Source organism: Laetiporus sulphureus (assembly GCF_001632365.1).
Source record: "Laetiporus sulphureus 93-53 unplaced genomic scaffold LAESUscaffold_62, whole genome shotgun sequence".
Lineage (NCBI taxonomy): Eukaryota > Fungi > Basidiomycota > Agaricomycetes > Polyporales > Laetiporaceae > Laetiporus > Laetiporus sulphureus.
In genome coordinates, this window is record NW_024468571.1 from 61,544 (window position 1) to 86,970 (window position 25,427).

General features: G+C 52.4%; 7 protein-coding genes across 7 annotated transcripts; 5 read left to right on the forward strand and 2 right to left on the reverse strand.

Annotated features, from left to right (window-relative positions):
• Nucleotides 1–472: 472 nt before the first annotated feature.
• LAESUDRAFT_731319 (DnaJ-domain-containing protein) lies at nt 473–2,371 on the forward strand. The gene is made up of 6 exons (XM_040910023.1): nt 473–616; nt 674–897; nt 954–1,029; nt 1,085–1,490; nt 1,549–1,813; nt 1,876–2,371. Exons 1-6 carry the CDS (start codon nt 529–531, stop codon nt 1,981–1,983), a joined length of 1,167 nt encoding a protein of 388 aa, XP_040759071.1. The 5' UTR covers nt 473–528; the 3' UTR covers nt 1,984–2,371.
• Nucleotides 2,372–3,187: 816 nt separating this feature from the next.
• Nucleotides 3,188–5,641, forward strand: LAESUDRAFT_763823 (subtilisin-like protein; the record flags this gene model as incomplete). Its single annotated transcript, XM_040913336.1, has 10 exons — nt 3,188–3,859; nt 3,912–4,026; nt 4,076–4,183; nt 4,267–4,395; nt 4,452–4,565; nt 4,621–4,736; nt 4,794–4,979; nt 5,032–5,222; nt 5,274–5,421; nt 5,477–5,641. 10 exons carry the CDS (start codon nt 3,188–3,190, stop codon nt 5,639–5,641), a joined length of 1,944 nt encoding a protein of 647 aa, XP_040759072.1.
• Nucleotides 5,642–6,767: 1,126 nt separating this feature from the next.
• LAESUDRAFT_664224 (WD40 repeat-like protein) lies at nt 6,768–8,514 on the forward strand (the record flags this gene model as incomplete). The annotated part of the gene is made up of 3 exons (XM_040905103.1): nt 6,768–7,106; nt 7,149–8,024; nt 8,077–8,514. The coding sequence occupies 3 exons, from the start codon at nt 6,768–6,770 to the stop codon at nt 8,512–8,514; spliced, it is 1,653 nt and encodes a 550-aa protein (XP_040759073.1).
• Nucleotides 8,515–9,555: 1,041 nt separating this feature from the next.
• Nucleotides 9,556–13,743, reverse strand: LAESUDRAFT_739215 (acetyl-CoA synthetase-like protein; the record flags this gene model as incomplete). The annotated part of the gene is made up of 18 exons (XM_040910982.1): nt 9,556–9,766; nt 9,795–9,997; nt 10,054–10,307; nt 10,364–10,507; nt 10,654–11,192; nt 11,251–11,510; nt 11,564–11,621; nt 11,680–11,830; nt 11,888–11,906; nt 11,962–12,120; nt 12,184–12,281; nt 12,335–12,369; nt 12,426–12,508; nt 12,557–12,610; nt 12,668–12,799; nt 12,859–13,019; nt 13,128–13,412; nt 13,461–13,743. 18 exons carry the CDS (start codon nt 13,741–13,743, stop codon nt 9,556–9,558), a joined length of 3,129 nt encoding a protein of 1,042 aa, XP_040759074.1.
• Nucleotides 13,744–14,892: 1,149 nt separating this feature from the next.
• Nucleotides 14,893–16,414, reverse strand: LAESUDRAFT_686826 (uncharacterized protein; the record flags this gene model as incomplete). The annotated part of the gene is made up of 8 exons (XM_040905936.1): nt 14,893–15,331; nt 15,387–15,427; nt 15,485–15,552; nt 15,612–15,631; nt 15,682–15,790; nt 15,848–15,926; nt 15,988–16,143; nt 16,202–16,414. The coding sequence occupies 8 exons, from the start codon at nt 16,412–16,414 to the stop codon at nt 15,007–15,009; spliced, it is 1,011 nt and encodes a 336-aa protein (XP_040759075.1). The 3' UTR covers nt 14,893–15,006.
• A 1,478-nt stretch (nt 16,415–17,892) lies between these two features.
• On the forward strand, nt 17,893–18,948 carry LAESUDRAFT_485912 (uncharacterized protein). Its single transcript, XM_040902649.1, has 3 exons — nt 17,893–18,222; nt 18,294–18,668; nt 18,733–18,948. The coding sequence occupies exons 1-2, from the start codon at nt 18,099–18,101 to the stop codon at nt 18,629–18,631; spliced, it is 462 nt and encodes a 153-aa protein (XP_040759076.1). The 5' UTR covers nt 17,893–18,098; the 3' UTR covers nt 18,632–18,668; nt 18,733–18,948.
• Nucleotides 18,661–22,118, forward strand: LAESUDRAFT_717564 (uncharacterized protein; the record flags this gene model as incomplete). The annotated part of the gene is made up of 12 exons (XM_040907345.1): nt 18,661–18,950; nt 19,005–19,114; nt 19,269–19,446; nt 19,505–19,666; nt 19,723–19,800; nt 19,893–20,081; nt 20,117–20,474; nt 20,519–20,848; nt 20,881–20,982; nt 21,033–21,269; nt 21,318–21,446; nt 21,669–22,118. The coding sequence occupies 12 exons, from the start codon at nt 18,661–18,663 to the stop codon at nt 22,116–22,118; spliced, it is 2,613 nt and encodes an 870-aa protein (XP_040759077.1).
• Nucleotides 22,119–25,427: the final 3,309 nt, after the last annotated feature.

Consider the following 25,427-nt stretch of genomic DNA (forward strand, 5'->3'; position numbering starts at 1 on the left):
AAAAGGACGATAAGGTCGGCTCAAAAATGAAATCGTGGGAAGAAGCGTAGACTTTCATGAAAGTGCTTAATAGTGGATTGCGTGACGGCCCCAGAATCATTGAGCAAAATGTCTTGATTCACTAAAAAGCAGGCATCTACAGTGCTTGAGTCTCCACCGTTGTGGCTCGGTGGCGGATACCGCAACAAGTACTCAGACTTGTTAATTTCACGCGCTGTGTGTCACATGACACGCCATTATAGACTTTACATTAGGCTCGAGCGATTCATAATGCTTCTTGTCGTACCAGCATAGCTGGTGGGTTATATCTCTCCACATCCTTCCGAACGACCGAAAGTGCGCACGAATTTATAACGAGAAACAGTCATCGAGTCGATAACTTCGTTTGAGTTTTCCAGCCACCAGAGCCAAATAGAGCACGCCGGGAGGAGCCGCGCCACCAAGCAAGGGCAAATCGCATACTTGCGGCTCTGATGAAAGTGCACGCTCTCTTTACTCCCCTTATAATTTGCGTTAATATCGCGCGCGATGGCCGATGTCGTCGAGCTTCCTGTCGTGCCTCCACCACCTCCGTCATCGTGGACACCCCCAACGAGCTCGGGGAAGTCGATATCGCGTGAGTGACGATCGCATCTCACCGTGCGCAATTTGTTCACTTCGGTGCTTCTACCAGCCCTCGTTGAACGGAAACTTCTGCCTGTCGGGCCCGCATACCTTGCGCATGTCAAGCGGGCGGTACATAAGCTCACGTTTGAGGAACATGACAAGCATGCGGAAGACGAGCGGAAGCGTCTTGAGGTTCTACATGGTGCAGGAATAAACGGGGAAGATGACCTTGGCGTCGGCGATGAGGAGGAGACAGAAGAGCTGCTTTCTTTGGATCCGAAGGAGTGGAAGGTATCCAATAATGTCTTAAACCATTAAGTTCTCGTTCTCAACGCAGTTCCGTACAGAAACAAGACCACTATGCCGTGCTAGGTCTTTCACATCTTCGGTACACTGCTACGGATGATCAGATCAAGATTGCGCGTGCGTACCATTCTTTTTACATATTTACGCGAGTAGCTTACGCGACTTTGAACAGATCGAAAGAAAGTACTCAAGCACCATCCCGACAAGAAGGCGGGCGTAGCTGGCGACTCAAATGACGACGCTTTTTTCAAGTGCATTCAGAAGGCCTTCGAGGTTCTCACTAAGCCAGAGCGCCGGCGTCAATTTGATTCGGTCGACCCATACTATGAGGCACTGGAGTCGGATGTACCCACTGCATCCGAACTGAAGAGTGCCAAGGACACGCAGTACTTCTTCAAGGTTTTTACACCCGTGTTCGAGCGTGAGGCGCGCTTTAGCAGAAAGCAGCCTGTTCCGATGTTGGGCTCATACGACGATACCAAGGGGAAGATCGAGGAATTCTACGATTTCTGGTACAACTTCGACAGCTGGAGGAGCTTCGAGTATCTCGACAAGGAGGTGAATGAGGGTAGTGATAAGTATGCCTCGCATCCTTACTGCATGGTGACAGCTGATTGAGGCATCTGTTTTTTTCAGCCGTGATGACAAGCGGTACACGGAAAAGAAAAACAAGTCCGAACGTGCCAGGCGTAAGAAGGAGGACACTGCGCGGTTGCGCAGTATTGTCGATCTAGCTCTTCAGTATGACCCCCGAATCAAGAAGATCAATCAGGAGGAGAAGAAGGCGCGTGAAGCGAAAAAGAACAAGGCTCGCGCAGCAAATGGCATGAGCCAAAAGGAGAAGGAGGAGGAGCAAAAGAAGGCAGAGGAGGAGGCCAAGCGGAAAGAGGAGGAAGAGAAGGTGCGTCTAGCGCCAATACCACCGTTTATCACCGCCATTCAATTTCAATTCATCTTTTCCAGGCTGCTCGTTTGGAGGCTAAAAAGGCGAAAGCTGCTGCAGCGAACGCTGCGAAAAAGGCCAGGCGGCAAGCGCGCGCTGCCGAGGGTGCTGATGCAGGCGCTGCCTGACCCACTCATTGCCGGCCCACGCTATCTCCTTGCACGCACCATTGCATACCAGACTCCGGTTGTTCCCTCATTGACATGCTGTACGCTGCTCTGTTGCATTAGATCTGTCTGCTGTTAGACCGAAATTCATGGCGATCTGCATGGAATTACCTGTGCTGGCGGAGATTCAATATTGGACGAGGTGCTCATGGATTGGAGTGTTTATACTGAAGGCTCTATTCTTATGTGGATCAACTTGCGCAATTTTCTGAGGTTTTAGGCACTCGCGGGAGATCAACTTGGTGCGTGGGCTCTCATTTACTGTTTGATGGATGAATATTGGTACATCAATAGACACAAAGATCACCCAGTCCTCATATGAATGTCATGGACGTATGGCTTATTCGCAGTCCTATCATTACTGCTCGGCTTGCTCATCGGAGCTCTTTCACCGCCAGCGGTATTAACGCTGCTTAATTGCATACGATTCTCAGAAGGTCGGTTAAATTTACCGGGGAACTCAGATCTTGAGGCCCTGCACCCGGGTCCATTCGCGTGGTGATACACCCGGGATCTGAGCGAGGTATGTGTTTAGAAAAGACGGTTCGGAACTGCGTTTAGACTTTGCAGTGCTCGGTCGCGTGGATGTTTCTCAAGCAGGATGGCGCTCGTCGTTGTACATGCGGACATATCCTCAACTGACAGGGCCGAGTGTCAGTGATTTCCATGAAACCATCGTAGCTGCATTTTACCGCTCGGTTGAACTTCGATGACGGGCAATCAAGCCGCTGTTAATGCGCGGATCTGTACATTTCCGCAGCTAGACAGGCAGATTTTCAGCCTTCAGTATGCCCAGCCATCGTATAGTCATGATTCATTGTCGGCATCCCGTCCGACATGCTCCCGCGTTGCCGGAGCACTCGCTTGCAGCGGCCCCAGACGGGGCCTCGAGAACACTTCATCAAGCGCCAAGCTGCCTTTGTACCGTTTTTGGCGACTGGTTGACATGCAAGTATAGCAACATCCTAGGCGATTGGACGGGAGAGAATATAACCCGACATTCAGCGATTGCATGTGGCCCACTGCTGATCGTAACGTTCTCTGTCCAGGTACCGTCCCCACGTCCCTGGCGCTATCGGTAGACTCATGACTCCGGCTAGGCGAGGGTTATATATGACATGCTGAAAGACGAAGCGAATCTTAGAACGCGTCCTCCGGACTGAAGATGTTGCTTATAACTCGTCTCGCCGCCGCAGCCACGCTGGGGCTATCCTTGATCGATTTCGCAGCTTCGCTCTCTGGGCGGATCGTACACGAATCTCGTAGCGCCGTCCCGGCTGGCTGGGCGCCTGTCCGACGCGCTGAGCCACACTTGATTCTGCCTCTGCGCTTTGGCCTTGCGCAACCAAACCTCGAGAACATCGAGCAGTACCTCCTTGACGTCTCCCACCCTGCGTCCCCAAACTATGGCAAACACTGGAGTCCTGCGAAGGTTGCCGAAACGTTTCGCCCGGCTGCTGAGAGCGTCGACGTCGTGCGCGAGTGGCTCGTTGACAGCGGGTTGGAGGAGAAGCGCATCAAGCTGAGCGAAAGCGGAGGGTGGCTGCAGGTCGCCGTCACTGTGGAGGAGGCCGAGGATCTACTCGCAACCGAATACTTTGTATACCAATTTGGCGAGGAAGGCAAGGCGGAGCACATCGCATGCGCGAAGAAATACCATCTTCCCGAACACGTTTCGAAGCATGTAGAGCTGATAACGCCAACTTTGCACTTTGACGTCAAACCCCAGCGCGGCCAGACACAGTTCGGAAAACGTAATCAGCCTTCAGGCAACGCTCACTCCGTAGGCCAGCCGGGTTTTGGGCCAAGCTTCCCCAAGACCACCGGCACGATCGAGGTATGACCTGAATCAAGACGTCGTTTGTACTGCGGTCTCACAGGGGCAACAGAAAATACTGACTGAACTCGTCGACTGCGACGAGCAAATCACGCCTGTTTGCCTTCGTGCTCTGTATAATTTCGTGTACGAACCGCTTGTGCCCGAAAAGAACACAATTGCGATCGGTGTGTTTGGTGCTCGCTTTTATTGTGCTGATGATTGATTGGCGTCTAGTCGAATATACCCCGCAAGCGTATGTGCCGAGTGATTTGGACATGTTCTTTGCGAACTTCTCGCCAAGCCAAGTCGGGGAAAGGCCGGTTCTGTTCAGCATTGATGGAGGTGAGTGTCGCGCATAGGACAGCCTGTCTTGATCTTTGGAGTCGAGGACTCGTAGCTTTGTTTTCTTAGACATTTTCCTCCAGGGTTCGTGCAAAGCAACCAGACCGGGTTCGGCTACAACGGTGAGTCGAACCTGGATTTGGAGTACTCCATGTCCCTTGTGGGCCCTACGCAGCCCGTGCAGCTCTACCAAACTGGAGATGATGTAGAAGGTATGAATTCCACTTACCATTCTGCAGACAGTGCATCAATAGATGGAGTTTTGCAGGGGCTTCCTTCAACAACTTGCTCGATGCTCTCGACGCGTCCTACTGCACGTTTGAAGGCGGTGACAGTCCGACATATGATGCAACCTATCCCGACCCCGACGGAGGATACCAAGGTACCGTATTATCTCGCGAAGAAGTCGTCAGATCCTGAATCCGACATTGGTATAGGGCCTCAGGCTTGCGGCACAGTTACACCAGCCTACATCATGTCAACGTCATATTCGTACAACGAGGCTGACCTGACGCCATTCTATATGGAACGGCAGTGCACCGAGTATGCGAAGGTTGGTCCAATGCCTGAATATCGCCTGGAAATTTAATTGCTAAGCGAGACGACTTAGCTGGGATTGATGGGAATGACCATCCTGTACTCTTCCGGAGACTTTGGTGTTGCCGGGTATGAAAATTCCTGTCTCGAGCCCAATGGAACGCAAGCCATCGGCGCTCCCATATTCAACCCGACCTTTCCTTCTACGTGTCCGTACGTTACCAGTGTCGGCGCGACGCAGGTCAGCCCGGGGAGAACGGTGCGCCGCACACGAGCCTTTCTGCATGCTGCTTCTGATATTATGTTGGCAGGTCTGGGAACCGGAGAGCGCTGCGGATCAGGTCATCTACTCCAGCGGCGGGTTCTCCAACGTGTTCCCGATCCCTGAGTACCAAAAGGCTGTAGTAGAGAGCTACTTGAAGAACTACCCTCCGCCTTACCCATCCTACCTCTACAACTCGACGGGCAGCTCGCGTGCATTCCCTGACCTCTCGGCGAATGGGTGTGTGGACTTGTCACCGAGAAGGGATATGTGCTGACAGAATGCCAATAGTGTGAACTACGTCGTGGCGCTGGACGGCACCTACTGGCTCGTCTACGGCACTTCGTGCTCCTCGCCTGTCACTGCTGCAATCCTCTCCGCCGTGAATGATGCGCGGCTCGCCGATGGCAAGGGGCCTATCGGGTTCATCAATCCCACGGTGCGTTGACCGCACGACCACTTAGCCTACTGCTGACTTAGAGAATGCATCGCAGATCTACACGTCTACGTTCATGGCCGCGTTTCACGATATTACGAATGGCACTAACCCAGGGTGCGGCACCGAGGGATTCTACGCTGAGCCAGGCTGGGACCCTGTCACCGGTGTCGGCACACCTGACTTCCCAAAACTTCTCGCGCTCTGGCTGGAGCTGCCTTGACTTCCTGCAGAGGCAGTTACACTTGAGCGGTGCTTATATTATTTACTATCTACACTTTCTGAGGGTCTCATGCGCTTCCAAGTAAATCCGCAACGGCGTACGGAGCTTGTCGAGGAGTTGTTGCAAACGTATGTAGTGAGCAGCCTGAGTGGCAGGCTCATTGTGAATAAGCGCGAGGTGTTGACGTTAGGGACATTCGTGCGTGCTACGTGCAATGGATGACTGGCGAAAGTTACGAAACGATATTGGCCACAATATTTTATTGAGCTATGAGATGCGTGATTGATTTCATGTTCACTTGGTTCAGAGAACTTGATTGGTTCGAAGATCTGGATAGATGTATGTTTCATGCCAGCTCGACTGAAGAATGGATACAGGACATACAGATCGGTGTCTCCGCGCAAAGGTATCTAAAAGCGCATCCCATGCGAAGGACCGGCCGTCGCTCCCATCTACATACATACATGGCGGGCTGATACTTCCCTGACGGCTGGTTACCCAGTGTTTCGGCACGCCATTAATTTTATCTGCATACTGAAGCTGCTCTGTGTTTTTTTCCCAGTACGGGAGGCACGATGGTCAGGAGGAGAAGCGAGGTAGGGAGGTTACCAGCCTATACAGCTAGTTCAAGTGAACCTCATCATACACCGATACACGTGTCCATCACATTAGTGGCGAGCTTCCGGGCAAGCTTCATGAGGCAGAAAATCCTGCGAATGTTTATAACAGAAGCATACCAGGTGCAACAGCTTCCCAAGTCTGAATAACATCAGCCTTCACCCGTGGCCAATAGGCGGAAGGGCGAACGTCGTAATGGAGTACTTGCATCTTGCGTTCACCTTTGATACAGCGCATAGAAGCTATGTACGAGGCACGCATGTAATGAAGTGTTCACGCGATAATCGATGTCGACGAGCAGCGAAAGGCAAAGGAGGATGAGGTGCATTGCGGGTCCGACCTTTCCTCAGCCACGCGCGCCGAAATTCGCACGATAAACGCGATCACGTGGTGAGATGTTCGACTTTCAATCGCACACTGCGCTGCTGCCGCTATCTCACCGTCCACTCCTCCCTCCGCGATGTTGTCGTATAAAACCCCCTCTAGTCATACCCGCTCCATCTCTGAGATGAAAAATCCTCGCACACCCGCAGTCGCGACAAGCAGCAACGCGAGCGACGCAGGGCAAATTTCGGCGAACAAGTCGAAAGGCGACGTCTCCATCAACCCGTTTCTTGCCAGCCGACCATCAACGTCTGTGAGCCGTGTTGCTCGCAATGCACCATCTCCGAGGAAGCGGAAGTCCACAGGTAGCTTTCCAGCATTTGAGAGTCTCCAGCGGCAGGCAAAAGCGGGAGTCATCCGAAAGGGAGGCGTCGAGAGCAGGCTAGATGTTGTCACCTGCGACTATGTCCCGCCAAAGTCAGGAAAGAAGCGGTCGAAATCACAGCCTACCGTGAGCTTTATTGTGTGAATCTTCGTGCGACGGACCTAATGACAGTGCCTGTAGCGAGACACCCGCGACAGGTTCATTACGACCCGTGACAACATCGACGAGGTTGCTGCGACATTAGACATGATGTCGCTCAAACATCAGTCAGCTTCTCCAGGACATACCGCCCGACTCGCTGCAGCCGCAGGCGTCCCTCTCAACCGTCGTGTGCTCGCCTACCACGAGCCGCCACCCGCCGCGTCCGCCGATCCGCTCCTCGCACAGGCCCGGGAGCTCGTCCGTCCCCTCTACGCACGTCCGGGCACACTCCCTTCCTCGACATCTACTGCGAAGAGCCGGTCACGCAAGATCGCCACTCAACCCGAGCGCGTGCTGGATGCGCCGGGTATGGTTGACGACTTCTACCTCAATCTCGTCGCGTGGAGCACGCTTAATGTCGTTGCGGTCGCGCTCGCAGAGAGTACCTATCTCTGGCGAGCAGATACTGGCGACGTCGTTCAGCTAGGCGAGGCGCCGGAAGGCTCGTACGTCGCCGCGGTGGACTTCTCGAACGACGGGCAGTTCCTCGGCGTTGGCATCGGCACAGGCGCGGTTGAACTGTGGGACGTAGAAATGAAGACGAAGTTGCGCACGATGACTGGTCATTCAAGCCAGGTAGCATGTCTGTCGTGGAATCAGCACACCCTGACATCAGGGTGCGGTGACGGGAGCATCTGGCACCACGATGTGCGTGTGCCGAGGCATAAGGTCGGGGAGCTGATCGGTCATCAGGGAGAGGTGTGTGGCTTAGAGTGGCGGAGCGACGGGGAGCTGCTTGCGAGTGGTGGGAATGACAACGTCGTGAATGTGTGGGACGGACGCGTCGGCGACGTCACACCGGGCACAAGATCCATTGCGAGGTGGACGAAACGCAATCATACTGCGGCTGTAAAGGTCCGTTACCTTCTTATGCTGAGGGCGATTTCTCGATGACGCGTTATCCAAGGCTATCTCCTGGTGTCCGTGGCAGCCCTCTCTGCTTGCCTCCGGCGGCGGCACCAACGACGCGACGGTGCACATCTGGAACACCACCACGGGTGCGCGGTTGCACTCGCTCGCGACGCCATCGCAGATCACGTCGATTCAGTGGTCACTGCACCGGAAAGAGTTCCTCACGACGCACGGGTACCCGACGAACGCGATCATGATCCACGCGTACCCGTCCATGGAGCGCGTCGTTGAGATCCGCGACGCGCACGATTCACGCGTGCTCTGGAGCGCGCTTGGCCCGAGCGGAGACCTTGTGTGCACTGGCGCGGGCGACGAGAACCTGAAGTTCTGGCGCGTGTGGGAGGTCCCGAAGGTGAAAAGGGGCAAGGAGGCGAAGAATGGGAGCAGTTCGGGGACGGGAAGCACTAATAGCGGGATCTTGAGCATTCGTTAGACCTCCGCCTATCCGTTGAACATGAAGTCTATCTCGTAGTAGGCGGGACTTGGACGCCCTTGATGATGCCTGTCTTTAGCTGTCTTTTATTTTATCTAATATACGTGCGTCCATCGTTAGATGTAGCCTTCTCATGTTGTATGGCCGATTGAGAGCCTTGGTCGACTGGTCAACCGGTCATTAGTGAATGGCGAATGGTGAACGTTTGAACGGCGGATAGCACGGTTACTAAGAACGTCTGCGATCTCGTGACGGTGGCGGCAACTGCTCAGATGTGCTCCCCGTCGTCCTTGGACGCCGCCGACCACGACGACGGGAGTTGTCTTATCTCTGACGGTATTTAGCGCGGTAAGCACTGCATATTCATGGGCTGCATGCCTGAGTAGATTGAAAACCGAAAGTGATAGAACGGAACAACGTTCAAAGTCCATGCTACAGTGGCAGCCTGCTGTGAACGGAGCTTACCTGCAAAGTTACTGCCGCTGTGCGTATGTCGTGCTCTGCCTGTTTCGTTTTATTGCACCTTATTGCACGAAATCAATGTGCCCATACCGTCAATTTGCATCTCAAGGACAACATTTGTTCAAACAACAGTTCTCGTTGACATCGACACATGCAACGCTGACACAGCGGAGTCTGCGAGATTGTTGCGAAATCAACCTCAAGTGAGGCCCACGTAGAAGGCCGGGGAACGAGATGAGAGGGGAGCCAAGCCTTCTACCTCTCATGGTAACGGCAGATCAGACATTCATGACATAACGTGTCCTCAAATCTGAAAAGCGACGCTAAATCTGCACTGCCGTGTGACATGCCCTATCAGTTCCTGACACGCTCAAGAGACGGAATCAGTGATACATACCTTGATTGATTGATCCCTTGCTTTCTCCCGAGGCCGGCTTCACACATCGTTAAAGCGATGCGAAAGCAGAAGTTCGGCACATGCATTCCGGATACAACACTGGAAACGTCGCGCTGTAATTATACAATGAACCTGATCGATGACATATCCCGAACCAATCACAAGTCGTACAGACATAAGCCTTACGCAGGCATCGACAACAATTCAACCTCGCGCCAGTAAGCCAGCCAACTCTTCGCGTCGCCCGAGCGCAACTGTCGCAGACCGGGGTCTCTCAGGATGGCAGCTGAGCTAGTCGCGTGAGTCGTTTCGAGCACAGGGAAGCCCAAGGCATGCGCTCCTGGCGCCTTCAGGACTGATTGGAAGAAAGGCAGCCGGGAGGGCGCGAAGGGGCTTCGTCTCATCATCATCATCCCCGGACATTCCACTACGTGCTTGTTCCAGAGCTGTCAACCACTCCTTGTACGAGACAAGCTTGGCAGATAGATCGCTCGCGATGACAGCGGCGATGGACGACCAAGAAACGGGACGGGGATGTACGAGGTGGACGGAACATGTGCGTGAAACACCGCGGAACTGGATCACTGCTGTCGCAGCGATATCGATCGGGATCCAATCCACCGTCTGCGAATTATTGATCAGTTTGTTTTGCAAGAGAACGTGGAGAATCAATAACGCACCCTCTGATCATCTGGAAGACAGCCTAGCTTCTGAGCACTTTTCATGAGAGAAGGAAACCACTCTCCGGCGTTCCATGCCCCGTCGGGACCGCCGCATATCTGACCAATACGGACGATCACAGACATGAGCGTGGTTGCTGCAGAAGCACGGCAGAGGATCTCTTCGGCTACCCATTTCGACTCGGAATACCCGGTTCCAGCTGCTATTGTGGGCTCGATATGGCTTTCGCTCTGCACATCACCGCCGGGAAGGTCTAAGAAAATGGTCAGACTAGGAATCGTTCGGATATAGCGCTGATGCATTACGCACTGCGGAAAACGCTAATAGAGCTCATGAACAGCAACTTCGGGGGAGTCGCTTGAGGAGACCCAAGCGCAAAGTCGATGAGAGAGCGTAAGCCTTTCACGCTTTTTTCGAACGATGCCAGAGATAGGTTGAAATCCACGGGCCAGGCTGCGGACGCCAAATGAGATCCAAAATCCTCAATGAGAAACAAACCCGGATGAACTCTACCGTTGTGTATAATGTGCGTCACACTTTGGCGCATCTGTCGCATAAACATATCAGCTTTGCTTATGAGGAGAGAACAATTAGACTACTGACCTCCTCATACACATCTTCAGGAAGACCGAGGTTCGTCGAAGCAACGTCACTCTCTAGCAGGATAACCTTGCCCCCTTGCAACAAGCCAGCATCCAGACCGTGCGTAGCCATAGCCAGCTTCTGTCGTTCGGACAACGTCTGCTCACTGCTCGATGATCTATTCAAGGCATAAACTCTGGCAACAGTGGTGTCCGATGCCAGCTCAGCGAGGACTCGGCAGCCGAGGCTACCAGTCGTTCCTGTCAGAACTACTACATCCCCATCCAGGGACGAGAGTGCTGAGCGCAGACTTTCCTTGTGAGCCGGAAACGCCTTTGTATGCGTGGAAATCATTGCATTCATGGCATCCACGCGGGCTTGCTGAGAGATCTCCTTGCCGTTTTCGATCCCCGACGCCACGGACGATATGAAAGCAGCGAGGCTGGCGATTGTTGGGTGCTCGTAGACAAAGGTTTTGGCAGACTTGCGAGTTTCCAGCTCGGCAGAGTTACGTACCGCTCGTAGAAGAGAGTTGCGGATCCACGTTGCCTGCAAGCTGCACTAGATATAAGCCACATAACTTCCAGCGACCTTTAAGGACGAATATGACTGACCTGTCGCACCCATGCTCGAACAGGTCATCGTGATCGCCGACATCGTGCGTCATGACCTTCGCAATGACTGCACGGACGAAATCTGTAATGTCAACTATATCCCACTCAGGCGGCGCCGGAATGTTGGACAGCGTGCTTTGATCGATGAGCTTATACAACTCGTGGATTTCTTCATCATAATCCTTGATCACAGCGTGACGGCGTGGAGTTCCCTTCGCGGTATACGTGAACGGCTTAGACGGTTTGGACACAATAATTATCTAAGACACATGCCGTCAGTGATCTATATCTAAAGTAACGGAGAACTAGTTACCTCCTTGAAGATGCGTGAGTGCTGCGGCGCGTACTCGTTCATTCTTTCTACTGTTGACCTAAAGGTGCAGCTACACTTCAATTCGATTTACTATGAATGATACCTAGTAGGCTTACATTATCGCATTTCGGAAGGCAGCAAGTGCAACCTCGTCCGATGGATCAAATTTGAACTGCGGCTTTACATCTATGAGTACGCCCGCTTGGAAGCGACCACGGCCGAACATCACGCATGATTGCACATGTGGATCCTGATAGAGTATGCTCTCTGTGCAGGTACACCCTTCAGCTACTCTATCTGCGAAGAGAATAGAGAGGTAATCACCTAGGGGGCCAGGATTGGTCTGCACAAAGCAGTCAATGAGTGATCGCAGCCTTCTTCATGCAAATTTGTCCTACCTTCTCGCCCGTGCTATGCATGATTTGGTCATCTGTGCGGCCATAGACCCTCCAGAATCCTGCTTTGGTCGGGTGGGGTGCGAGTAAATCGGAGGTCGCGTATGCTTTAACGCCGGAGACAACCGTGTTCAAAACCGATGGCTTGTTGAACTCGCTGGCCTAAAGTCCAATGCCTTCCCTTTAGCATGGTTAACTCCGATGATTTCGGTCCAGAAGACGTACTATTATGACTAGTCCGAAAGTGTTGTCGCCGTAAGGTACCATCTCCGTCTTCATATATTCACGAAATCTGAAGTAATCCCAATCGTAATCGACATGGGCTTCCGAGGGAGATTAGTTGGAGATGCATGTCGATCGAATGGAAATCACGCACCAGGTATAATGGGACTCATAACCCCAGCTTCAGTCCTAACGCATCCGATACATCACGAACAGTATCCTCGTGGCTCAACATCAGTACTTACGATCCATACAATATGTAAATAGATACGCCTTTTGATGTTAAATAATCTCCGGTTTCTTTGCCCAAGGGGCCTCCACCGTATAGCTGTCAGAACATGAGCGCTGGTCATTAGTCAAACTAATCAATGCTCACCACTCCCTGACGCGAGGCAAGCCATGTAACATATTCAGGACTTCTCGACCATGCCTTTGAACATAAAATCTTTTGCACCTGCATGAGAAGAACTCGAAGAATCAGGCGCACTTCGATGAACGCCGGAACACAGAACACGAGATCACTGCGTGTAGCTTTGGCATTGAGTAACACCAAGTCAGGGGTCGGTATGGGAGTGGGCGACTTTGGCTCGAACACGCTCAGTACCAGCCCACAGGAGGCCTGACAGGCGACGCAACGATAAGAATTCTAAACCGCCGCATAGATTACGTGACATGCACCGTCCAACTGGCTTGCATGGTACCCATCCCGTGGTACATCGGCATCGCGTGTAGCGAAAGAACCTTGTCGGTCAAGTCATGCTCGCTAAACCATGGTATCAAACCAAGTTCAAAGAAGCGACGATGTGTGACGTGTATTGGCTTTGGAAACGCAGTCGATCCTGGTGAACAATATCAGAAGACGAGCGAACTAACATAAAACCAATCCCATACCTGACGAGTGTATGATCATTGCAGTAGCATTCATATCAGGAGCGGTGAATGTGTACTCTCCACGAGGTCAGCGAGGTCGTCGCCGCGAAGGTATAAGTCTTCAAAAAGAGGCATGGAGGAAAGCTGCGGCAGAGGGTCTGAGGGATGCTGAGATTCCAATACCTTGAGCGCGCTATGCGCAAGATCGAGCATCGCTTGCTCCCGACCAACGAGGATGTGCCGAACCTTTGCGGTGACTAGGAGATGGGTGGTAGCCGCAGGGGAATTGCGCGGAGAAATCGGGAAGGCCACGCAGTTCGCACGTAAAATGGCTATTTGCTTGGTGAGGTACGGGATGGCATCTTCGTATACCATTACCTTCGATCCATACACAAAGAGCGAAGTCTCACCAGAATGTGCGAGTATGGCAACTACAGGTGCATCCTTTGACTCGCGTTTAGCGCCTAGACGGTCCTGAATGATCCTTGCACCCGTATGCACGGCGCGAATAGCCTCGGGCCAATATATGTTCCCAATAGTACCATCCTCTCGCGAGAAGGTGAAAATACGATGATTGGGAGAGTGTCTACTCTGCCATTCAAAGAGCTCTGGAAGAGTGAGTGTCCCGTCGAGTGGAGGGGCAGAGAAGGTGGAGCATGAGCGAGCTTGAGTCTGTGGAACGCGGGAAAACATCTTACGTCCTGTGGTGGGGAAGGTCTCGTGAAGGATACCTACCCTTATATATGACGTACTGAGTCACATATAGCTACAATGAGCATAGAGAAGTAAGTATTGCTTATAATTAAAGAAGGAACGATGGCCCGCTCTTACTGCACACCTGAAGCACTGAGATCATCGATCTTCCTATTCCCGATCTTAAAATGATGGTGTCCTCCACATGCCGAGCGTAATTTCTTTTTACCTCGTGTTCTGAGCCAGGCTATGTAAAAGATGAATACATCAATCAGAGACGCAATCAGTGATATCAGAACCAAGCGCAGCGCATACCAATGATTTGCCGCGCAGACATTGGCTCGTTTCTTTCAAAACTTCTCTACGTGATGTTGCTGACTTTGGAGAAACTATCGTGCAGACTGCCCGGACCTTCATAGCATGGAGGCAGGATACCTGATATAACCCGTCCAGCTACAAACTGTCTCAAAGCTGTCTTCACGTGAGACTGTGGGTACCACCTCCCTGTTACGCCGGTTTTTGAGGGGCACTAATGTGACTGCACGGCGTCCCGGCGATTTGACACGCGGCTGGGCGAGCTGTCATCCTGAACATCAAAATGATACATCATGGACATGATCAAGTTTCCGTCGCTCTTTTGTTACAGGACTTCCCGCAGAGACCGCATGCTCGTGATTGCATCAGATTACTGCCATGCTCCGTGAGGGGATGGGGGTAGAACTCTAGAAGGTCTGAAAATGAATTAGAGAGAAGTCAAGCCGCCTTCCGATCAGTGATCAAAAACCCAAGAGGCGCTCACAGTCACCTGTACCCCTCCTTGTCTTCGGGGTTTCGATCTCTGATCGTTTGTCTCCATGAGGGGCAGAAGGTCTGGGAACGAGATTAGACAGAAGAAAATTCACTGGAGCTTTAGCCGGAATGCTGAGGTCTGGCTGATTCTGATGTTTCTCGCGGATTCATGGCCGCCTTAGTAATGGAGGCTTCTTTGCATCTTTTCGAACCCAGAAACTTGAAGGTTCACCGAAGGCATCAGAAATAGAAAAGCTTGAAAAAAAACATAGAGCCCGATAGGGTGGAAAAGATGATAATACTTTTAAAAATGACTAAAGATATTGCCGATGCCAGCCATGACTCGTCAAATGTTGCTTTATTATCTGAATATCGATACATACATGATGATGAAGGGAGTAGCTCGAGAGTATGGGGCATGTAGGCATAAAGAATGGTGAGGTAACAGAGCAAGCGGCATATTTAGGTCAGAATCTAGACAGCCTCCAGGGATATGCCTGCACTCGAGCATTTCCCATTACCCACCGTGTACTCGTCCTCCTGATGTACCACTGTACTGATGTTGACCGCGAGGGGCTTCATCGGATACGGTTGGGACTCCACAGAGCGCTGCTGATTATGTCCTGCCCCTGAATGACTTTGGACGGAGCCTTGCGAGGCTAAATGCGCCCAACCCAGTCCGACTCGGACATTGATCAACATAAAAGAGATGCCGCTGATGACGGCGAAGGTGTCGACCGCTGTAAACTGTAGGTTGGAGCCAGTTTGATAGGTGACGAAAAAGAAGATGGTCCATGAGCTTGAGAGAAAACATATTCAGTGTTTTACATTGAGGTAGCAAAGAACATGCATACGTGTACAAAGCAGCACTTTCGATGATCGTTGCAAGGACTCCCTGCATACGGCTTCGACGTTAATCATATGGCCAGCACAGACAAAGACGATATCGAACCAGTAAATTTGCGCCAGCATAGTTTCTTATCGAAACGTATGAACGCCAGACACGCAAGGTGATCATAACTATGTATTACAATTCGTTAGTGACATGCACCGCAACAGATTGAATGAATAGAACAAACATGAACTATAAACATTTGTGCTATGTCGGAATTAGCGTTGGATGTTGGAAGCTAGTGACGTGTGTCCTACCAGAGCGTGAACACGCAATCGCTGGTGATCCAGCGGCCGGCCGCAGATAGAAAGACATCTTCGCCTGGATCATACTGGCTAAATTGATACGTGATCCCAACCCCACATACTGGAGCAACACTATTGCGTGAGAGGGCACGATGCATCTTTGCGAACATGGACGTACCAGTCAAACCGACTAAGGTGCACAACGGAAAGATGATAACGGCTGAGCGATAGTTCCAAATAATCCAAAGACGATAAATCTGGAGGACAAGTCCGGTTGAGAGGGAACCCGGGACGAGTATGGCGTTCCAAGATACATACGACCATCGAGTCACCGATAACCAGTGTGGCCATTATGAACCCGGTCTTGACGACTTCGGTCGTCTGCTTGAGATTGCCGAAGAACCCAATTGGATTTGACCCTCCTTCATGATATACGAAGGCATCAAAAGACCGGGTGACAGTCAGTATCCAGTGCTGGAAGGAGGTCACAGTTAGTGATCGACTTCTGCGCCTGACAAAAGAGAGCCAATACAGCTGTGATGGTGGTAGACAGCGCAATTGCGCCAATGAACATCGGATTGCGGTGCAACGGCGGAGGAGTTGCTCGGAGAGGGCCGATGGATGCTCGTTGCTTGAGGACAAGAAGATATATTGAAGTGGTCGATAGAACGAAGAAGATACCATAGAAGAAAGCTTCCATAGACACTGTGGCCAAGTTTACAGAAACAAGTGGCTCTTGTATCATATTGCCCGTCGGGAAGAAGTGGATTGAACCTTACGGCCGATTCAGTACATGAATGAACAATCCAAGACGTGGGTTTTGAGCGAAGGCAAGCGTCTAAGATGACATGACAGGGGCGTCTCCGGATCTCTGTAGGTGGGAATGCATCATAACAATCAGAGCTAAGTAGCACGAGGAGTTGCAACTTAGAAACGACATGAGTACGCGCACAGCTTTGCTCAGATCAAAGTCGCACTAGTGGTGATATGCGCACTGCAGTCGTCCAATAACTCGAGCTCGTCAAGAGAAACCCGTAGCCTAATAAATTACAAGCTCGATTGAGCAAGCAACAAGTCAGTCTCCCCACACTACGTGAGTCAGAGGGTTGATAGATGCCACGGCTAACCAGATGAGACAACAAATGGAGAAGTGGCACCTTTGAAGCAGTACATCAGAGATGATTGCGATCATCCATCACCGTTGCGAATCGGAGGCTATCAGAGGCCGCGCGTGGACATCTTGATAGTACCGGCCAGATTGACGGTCATCTGTGACACTTCGAACACTCACGCGGTGCTCAGGCACCACATAATCAGTTGTCAGCACCATGCCTCGCGCTTGACGCATTGATAGCCGAGCGCTGAGGCCTGAGGCATGAATGCATGTCGCATGATGCACTGCCAGGCCTTGAGGCCTTGAGCTTGAGGCCTGAGGCCTGAGGTCCAACGCAACTTGATACAGTTGAACATGAATGCTGCGGAAGCCATGTCAGCGGTTGCAGCGGAAATGGATAGTTTCACATCCTTCGTACCGCCAGTCACTGATATATCAAATAGAATAGAGTAAATCCGCAGGAAAACACGGATCATCTCACGAAATATACGCGCGCATGAAGACCTGAACTTCTCGCATTCGGACACGTTATTCAAGGCTATCTCCTGGTGCCCGCGGCAGGCCTCTCTGCTTGCCTCGGGAGGCGGGACCAACGACGCGATGGTGCACGTTAGGAACACCACCACGGGCGCGCGGTTGCACTCGCTCGCCATCGCATAACGTGGTCGCCGCATTCGGAAGGAATTTCTCACGACGGCGTCACTCACGGGCGTCTACGGCGTCCCTCCGCGTAATTAATATTAATTTCTCTTTGCCTGTGGCCCGTGCACTTTGACGCGTCTCCCTCGCCCATCCAATGCACGACTCCGCCCGTCTGTGGGTCCGTGGTAAGCCTGATCAATTAGGAGAGCGGCCCACCGCAACCCCGCCATCTCACTCTAAATGATCCCGATATAGTTATCGAGTCGGTTTGTAGTGAGCAAGGCGTTGAACGATATTGTTGTGCGGTGGAGAGTGCGTCTCGCGAGTGAGCTTTATACTCTCAATTTCAAGCTTCACTGGTCGAAAGCATTCCGCATCGGGCGGTCGACTAGGTCAGACAGCTATGAGCGTCGTCCGTTGCGGGCATGCAGTGATTAGCACTCGCGGCTGCTCGACCGCTCGAGGCTCTGCCACCTGCGCATGGACGGTATGCAGCACCCGCCGATTCGTATGGCTCTTAATTATGCCTATTAATTCCATTCTTTCCTCGTAATTGTATCCCTCAGCCTCCTCCCCAATCCTTTAAATATATCTCGTCATTCGCTCAGAAGTCCTCGCCATCTGTCACCGGCGACGTGAGGCGAGGCCACGAGCAAGGACTGGTCCGATCCTTATGTCCACGAATGTGAGCAGCGAGCGAGTGTTATGCGAAGCTGATCATGCGAGGGTGGTCGGCGAGCTTGGTGTCCGCGTCAGATCTCGGGTAGAGCTTCAGCGCGTGCAGCTCAACAGGGCAGGTCTGTGATGCGCATCTGCTCGGGAAACGGCATTAATGACGAGCGAGGGACGCTGGGATGGTGACTTACAGAGACAACCTGCTTGCACTGGTGCCACGCTCCCATCCTGACCGTTTCGCGTAATCGCGGTGAACGCTGCGCCTCCACGGCATTGCCGCCTTTTCACAGGATGGGTATGATTACGCAGCTGTATGCGCCACTCGTAACCGGCCAGCCGGTCTCGCTCTTCGCACCTCGTACTCCCAATCCCCACTTCAAAAAACGCGCTCGAAGCTACACGATGGACAAGTGCAAACGCGCTCCCTGCCATCCATGCATACTTAGAGGTGTGTGCGACCAAAACGTTTGTCCTACTGTAGCGGGTCGACCTCGTGCTCAATCGTCTTGTGCAGGAATCAATACGCGATGACGAAGGTGTTAGATTACTCGCGGAACTTGATGCTGTGGTGCGTGAGCCTCCCACCTGATCTCGCATCCCGGGCACTGCTCAGCGCCTCGCATTATCATCAGGCGTACGGCGGTGGTCCGCTCTCAAAGAAAGCTGGTGACAGGCTCATCGACGCGGGTGTAACGTTAGTCGCGGTGTATGGTGGCACCGAGTTCGGTGCTTCCTCGTCAGCATTTGACTATGAGCGCGACGTTCGCATGAACCCTGCAGGTAAGACTCGCGAGGAATGGCAGTGGATCCAGTTTCCCACGGACCTGGTGAACATTCGCTGGTATTCGTGGTACGTTATCAAGGACTCGATGCGGCCCCGTGCTTATATATGCACGCTGTGTAGCCATGCCCGACTCACTAGCCCAGCAAGGAAAACCTCACAAATGGCGAGAAAGGCTATGCGGCCTCGGACCTTTGGGAGCCACACCCAACCAAGCTGGGGCTTTAGCGGATGTACGTCTCCTGACGCTCATATTCTGTCAACTTCGATCCTGACCCGCCACCTGCAGCATTGGACGTACCGATGACGTGGTTGTGCTGAGCAATGGTGTGGTTTCTGTGCGGGGCGAACGTTGGATTCTTGCTGATAGGTTATTGCGTGTTGCAGGTGAGAAGAGCGTACCGATTCAGCAAGAGACCCATGTCGGTGCACATCTTTGGGTTACTGGGGTGCTCATGTTCGTTCGGGGGCGTGAGCAGCCCAGCGTGATAATTGAACAGACGCCCGAGTACGCCGTTCGGGCGGGCGACCAGGGCCATCTAGTCAACGTGAGAAACACTGTCAGGTATGGCGCAAGCAATACCTGGTGTTGTCTCATTGCTGAGAACGGAGCGTGCTGCTAGGCGGCAGGTTGAGGACGCGAAGGCCCCAGCACCGGCCTTCGCGCGCATCTTCAAGGAGATGATTTTGGTGGCTGATCCTGCACGGCCATTTTCACGGGCTGCGAAGGGGACGATCATGGGGAAGCAGGTCCTTGCGCTGTACGAAGCGGACATAGACGCCTTGTTTGTTTGACGACAAAGAGTCTTTGGAGCATTGCTGACTGGCCGATACCTTTCAGGTACAACGTCATCGCGGAAAGCAGAGACGCACATGGAATCGTGCCTCCGAAGTCGTGGGCGTTCTCAGATGTGGAAATGTAGCTTCTGCAAATCGCATGCGACATCATCCGTCGAGGAAACATATCAGCTACGGACAACATTTTTGAGCGTGGCTTCGACAGGTCAGCAGTTTCCTCCGTAAAGCTATGGTTCATGGTGTTGACCATCGGTCGTTTGTCGTCAGCTTGAGCGCCGCATTCTTGCGAAACCGCATCGTCGGTGCCCTTCGCTCGTCATCTGATCCCTGTGCTGTTCATGCCGCGCGGGCTATACAGTCCAATCTCATCTTCGCACACCCGAAGCTCTCATCGCTTGCACGGTTCATCTCACAGCTTGTTGCACTGGACCGAGCAGCCTCCAGGAGATAGGCTCCACTGCCGAAGACATCGAGACTTTGGTGCAGAAGTATGCAGCACTTCTCCCGCGAGATCCTCTGGAAGAGACACAAAGGTCATCCGGGAAAGGACCGATCGTGTTGGTCACTGGCATGACGGGGACTCTCGGGGCGCATTTATTAGCCGAATTACTATCCAATTCGCAGGTCGAACATGTGTACGCGCTCAACAGAGGCTCAGAGCTGCATGAACGTCAGCTTGCTGCATTCAATGCGGCACAGCTTCCAGCAACCGTCGCGTCTAAGCCAAAGCTGACGTTACTTTCCAGGGACCTTGACCGGGAGGACTTCGGTCTGGACGACGCTCTTGTGGAGACAGTAATGGTCTTTATGCTCCGCTCCTACTTACTTGCGCTTATCAGCTTTGCGCGACGGTAACGCACGTCATGTACGACGCATGGCGGGTCCATTTCAACCTCGCGTTGTTGTCACAAATCAAATCCGCGGTTCAGCTAGCCACCACTTTCGCGACCGCGAAGTTCTTCACATCGTCCGTCACGATCGCACAAGCATGCTCAAGAACACGGTCTGAGCCTGTGCCTGAAGTGCCAGTTGAGAATCCTGCGGTCGTTGTTGGCTCGGGTTACGGTAGCTCCAAGTATGTCGTGGAGGAGGTGAATGAGAAGCTTCCTAATATGCTGGGCACTGCGAGCAAACTCTGGCAAAGGTCCTCGCTCATGGGCGGAGGTCGGGTCTGCGCTCAAGCATATTAAGTTCCGGCCAGATCTGTGGTTCTAGGAAGGGCGGGGCGTGGAGCACGAAAGAATGGGTACCAATACTGGTCAAGTCCAGCATCGCACTGGGTTGCTTTCCGTCCGTGCCTGGGGTACGTCGCACTGTCGGGCCATCGTAGACGATCTCACGTGCATAGTACAGGTCGTCTCTTGGGTGCCGATGGACATTGCGGCCCGTGCAGCGACAGACATCGTGCTGGGCGACAATGACGTTGATGTTGTCAACATTGTGCATCATCGACCGGTCAGATTCGACGAGGTCCTGACTGCCATTGTCGCTGAGCTACGAATTGGATTGCCGTTTGTATCGATGGAACGCTGGGTTCAAGAGCTGGAGAGTAAAGCTCACAACCCATCGGTGAATGACGTCGAGGGCATAGTGAGTTTGTATGTTTTGTCCAATATTTCAGTCTCTCACCTCTCCCAGCCTGCCATGAAGCTGCTGGACTTCTTCCAAACCTTACTGCAAACTCTGCAAGGCAATGACAATGCAGATGAGACGGAAGTGTATGGAATACCCTTCTTCGAGAGCGAGAAAGCTCGAGAAGCGAGTACGGTTCTGCATGAACTAGGCCCTCTTGGTACTGACGACGCGAAAATCTTGTTCAAGTACTGGAGGGATAAAGGATTCCTCCAACAAACACCAGAATGGAAGCAGGCTACAGAGCGGCACTGTGTCATGTCGCAGGATTAATAGTTCCCGAATGACCCTAGGGTATGGCAAACGAACTGATGATTGCCCATTGCGTAACTGATGTGGATGACGGTGTCGGTTTAGGCTGTCTCATGGGTCCCAATCGACATGGCCGCGAAGGCATTGGTCGAGTTCCGCACTGCAACAGCGATGCCGGCTGTAGTTCACCTTGTGCACCCTCGTCCGGCGCCCTGGTCAATGCTTGCCACCAACATCGCGTCCGATATCTCTGTTCCTCTGGTTTCGTATGCCGAATGGCTGTCCAAGCTAGGGAATATGGTCCAGGAATCGCACGACGAATCACTTGCGGAGGTCGAGCTTTTGCGAGACATGAGGGCCCTTCGCTTACTTCCGTTCTTCAAAGGACTTGCGCCATCCACCGGAGGAGACGCATTGGGCTTCCCCCGTCTGTCTGTGGAGAGGGCAAAGGCTCTATCGCCTACGCTATCCGCTGGACGCCCTCTGGGCGTCGATGACGTCGGAAGATGGCTTAGGCACTGGCGTGACGTAGGCATGGTCCCGGATTCGAACTAGACATCCTGGTGGCCTTGTGTCTGACCTGAACTGCTTCCAGTGTTGTGTAGCCTGCCGCGTGTGATTAAATAGGAAAACATTATTTGATATCAAGGGTTCGTGCGATCATATTTCCGTAGCAGTGGGAAAATTACCTTGGTCGCCTTCATGCAAAAATGAGAGCATCTGCGTCAAGTGTTCATTCCGATTATTGATTTCCAGCTCTGTGATATCGTATTGCGATGCCAGTATTCATCTTCTCAGTGCTGTAGCCATCAATCTTCATGAGTCGGTGGAAAAATCTGTCGGGCGAACTCTGGATGCACAAAGATATAAGAGATGGTCTGGCGTCCTAAAGCTTTAACTCGCACCTGCTACCGCAGCCGCCAAGCGGATAATTTACTGCATCGCTAACAACGTATGTCCAGTTCCTCACTCCCACGTTCAATCGATGCCAAATATCGAAATCTGCTCATGCCGTTAGCCTTCTTTGTTCTGCATTCGGTTACCAGCACTGTGCGACATGAAGCAATTTGGTCGCCATGAAGATCGGTTCATGCCGCCTTACTGGCAGCTTACAGATGTTTCGCACCCCCTCGCAGCTGAGGAAAAGGTTTATTTTGTAACTTATAATACGCGCAACGCGCGTTTTAACCCTGCAAAACAATGTCAATGGAAGACCTCCCCGGGCCCGGAACTCTTCATAATACTGAATCGTTTCCAATGGTTCGTCCCGTCCCGGCCTCATCGTGACCAACGACATGACTGACGAAACTATCATTATCGTCGGATGTTTCCAGACAGAAGTGTTAGTCCGCGAAGCACTAAGCGCTCAAGAGCGGTCGAAAAGCAAGCGAACGTGACCGTGACAATGACCACAATTGTTTTCGTCCAGACCGCCGTGATGCGTGACTTCGGAACCGTTCTACATACTACAGCAAGTCCACAGTGCAGCCAATTTCAATGACGGAAGACTGCTCAACAATTGCAACGCGTTTCATGCTAACCGGAAGCGATTCGATCAATGATGCCAGTGCACCCTGGGCGCGGGTTTGAAGCTTTAAAGCCCGGTCGCCTCGGAGGTATCATCTATCATGACAGTGGCACGCTTTGATATTCTTCATCAATGGGAAGTACATCTCCTGGTTCTTATAGTCAGATGTACATTTCTACATCACACTCGATGCCTACCACATCACGCCGGTCTTCGCGTTTCGATGGTCTGAGCACGTAGACCAGTGCCACCGGGCTACCACCGAAACATCTCTGATCGAACAATATGGCGTGTTCACGGACGCGAAGCCATTGCAGGAGCTGCCATCCACCTGGCCTACCTCCGTCATACTTCCCTGCGTTTCCATGGTCCAGATCGCATTATTCGATCTTCTCCGCGACAGTGGCATGCGTTCCGATATTGTCGTCGGTCATTCTGCTAGAGAGAGCCATACTACATGCTTCTGATGCCGCACCGAAGGACATAGCAATGGACATCCCTATCGCGCCAGTCTGGATTTTGTCGAACAGGAGCACAGCACCATGGCGGCACTCGCATGCACACCGGAATCTGGCAAGACAGTCATGAATATCCTAATTTTCGACGAGGGTGAGGACCCCCGCCTTCTCGAGCAAATTCGACTTCTGATTTTCTCTAGAATCCTTGTATCTCGCTCATGCACTATCCACAAATATCGAGAAGATATTCAGCGTGCACACGACAACTAGACGCTTGGTCGTCAATGGCGATGCAGAGCCGTCACAATTGGCATCATTATCTCTGCTGTGCACAGCAACTCAGATAGACCTCTCGGAATCGCATGGTGCCCTGAACCTGCAGGCAGTCTGCTTCAATATCATAGCATCATTACACCCATCGGTTTCAGGAAGATCACTGGCCGAGGACCTGCAATATCTAGAGGAGTTCCTGACTCCGGGAGGGCTTCTCGTTCTCGTACAGAATGTTGATGACCGGAAGCTTGCAAACTCTCCCATCCCTGCCAGCAACATTACAACCGATGCGCAGCCTCCGCATCCAGCAGAGATATCTTCCTCAAGGCATTGGCTGGCTCCACTGGAATTTCACGCCTTCCCTTCCACTGAACGCCCGTTTTATACTTCAGACGGGCTCTTGCTACAAGCACAGTACAGTGCCCGACTATATTTCCCCCGGATAAAATGCGGTCTTCAACTGCGCAGGAGATCGTCCTCCTGCCGTCATGGGTCAGAGCGATGTGCCGCCATTCCATGCGAGCATCACTGGGTTAGGTGCGTCAAGATCCGACGCCGGTCTTTATGCTATTGTCGGCCATGTGGACCAACTCGGGATGGATGTGGACCCTGAACACTTGACCCGAAAGGCTCGCCGCTCATAATGTGGTGCATGAAGGTGCTTTATTTCCGGCAATGCAGACCCATCTCGCGGCGCTGGAGTGCTTCTGGCATTCTTGTTAGTGCTCCGCTCTCAGAATCGATTTCTCGCAGAATACGACGAGAATATGGAAAGGTTCAGTGATTGCTATACGCTCATCCGCCTCTTTTCTCGACTCCATGTCTCGGCGCCCTCATATAGACGATTTCATCCTTTCTGAATATGAGCAGGACAACGAGGTACTGGACACGTTTGCCGCCACGAGCGCATCTGTACTCATCTGGCGAACATGCCTCAAAGCGGCCCACATTCTCGCTACCGATCCTTGGGCCATCGGATTGCGCGCGGCTCTGCTTCGAGTGCAGCGGAGCTCATATCTATCTCCCTTTCCGTGTCCGATCTTCTCCTTGGCTATTCAAACCGAATGAGACAAACCTGTTAATCGGCGACGTAGGCAACATTGGCATGCGTACCGCTTTGTGGATGTACGAAGTAGGTGCTGTTTGCATTATCCACGGTGTTTTATTCTCTTTCTGCCATTTAACTCTAGAAGAAAGGCGTCAGGCACATTGAGAACACCTCCTGATCTGGGTGAAGGCACATAGAGCGCGCAAGTGACACTCTTGCGCTTCATTTACTGGTACTTAGAGACAGGCCCAGACCTACCGTTGTCGCTTAGGCGTCTGACGCCAACTCCGCTGCATCGCTCGGGCGCATTACGGATGTACGCATTCCACTAGTATTTGCATGACCTCAATTTACTGCAGGGCTGCAACTGCGGCTTCAACATATCATTTGGATATCAGATGTGTTCCAACTACTCGCTACAATGTGAAAGCAGCGTGGTCAGTGTCGGCTTTGGCCCGTGATAGAGCGGGAGAACTCACAAGAATCCACAACCGGAGAAAACAACTGCGGCCCTTCCATAACTGGAATGCATGCACACCGTTTTCCCACGTCAGCTC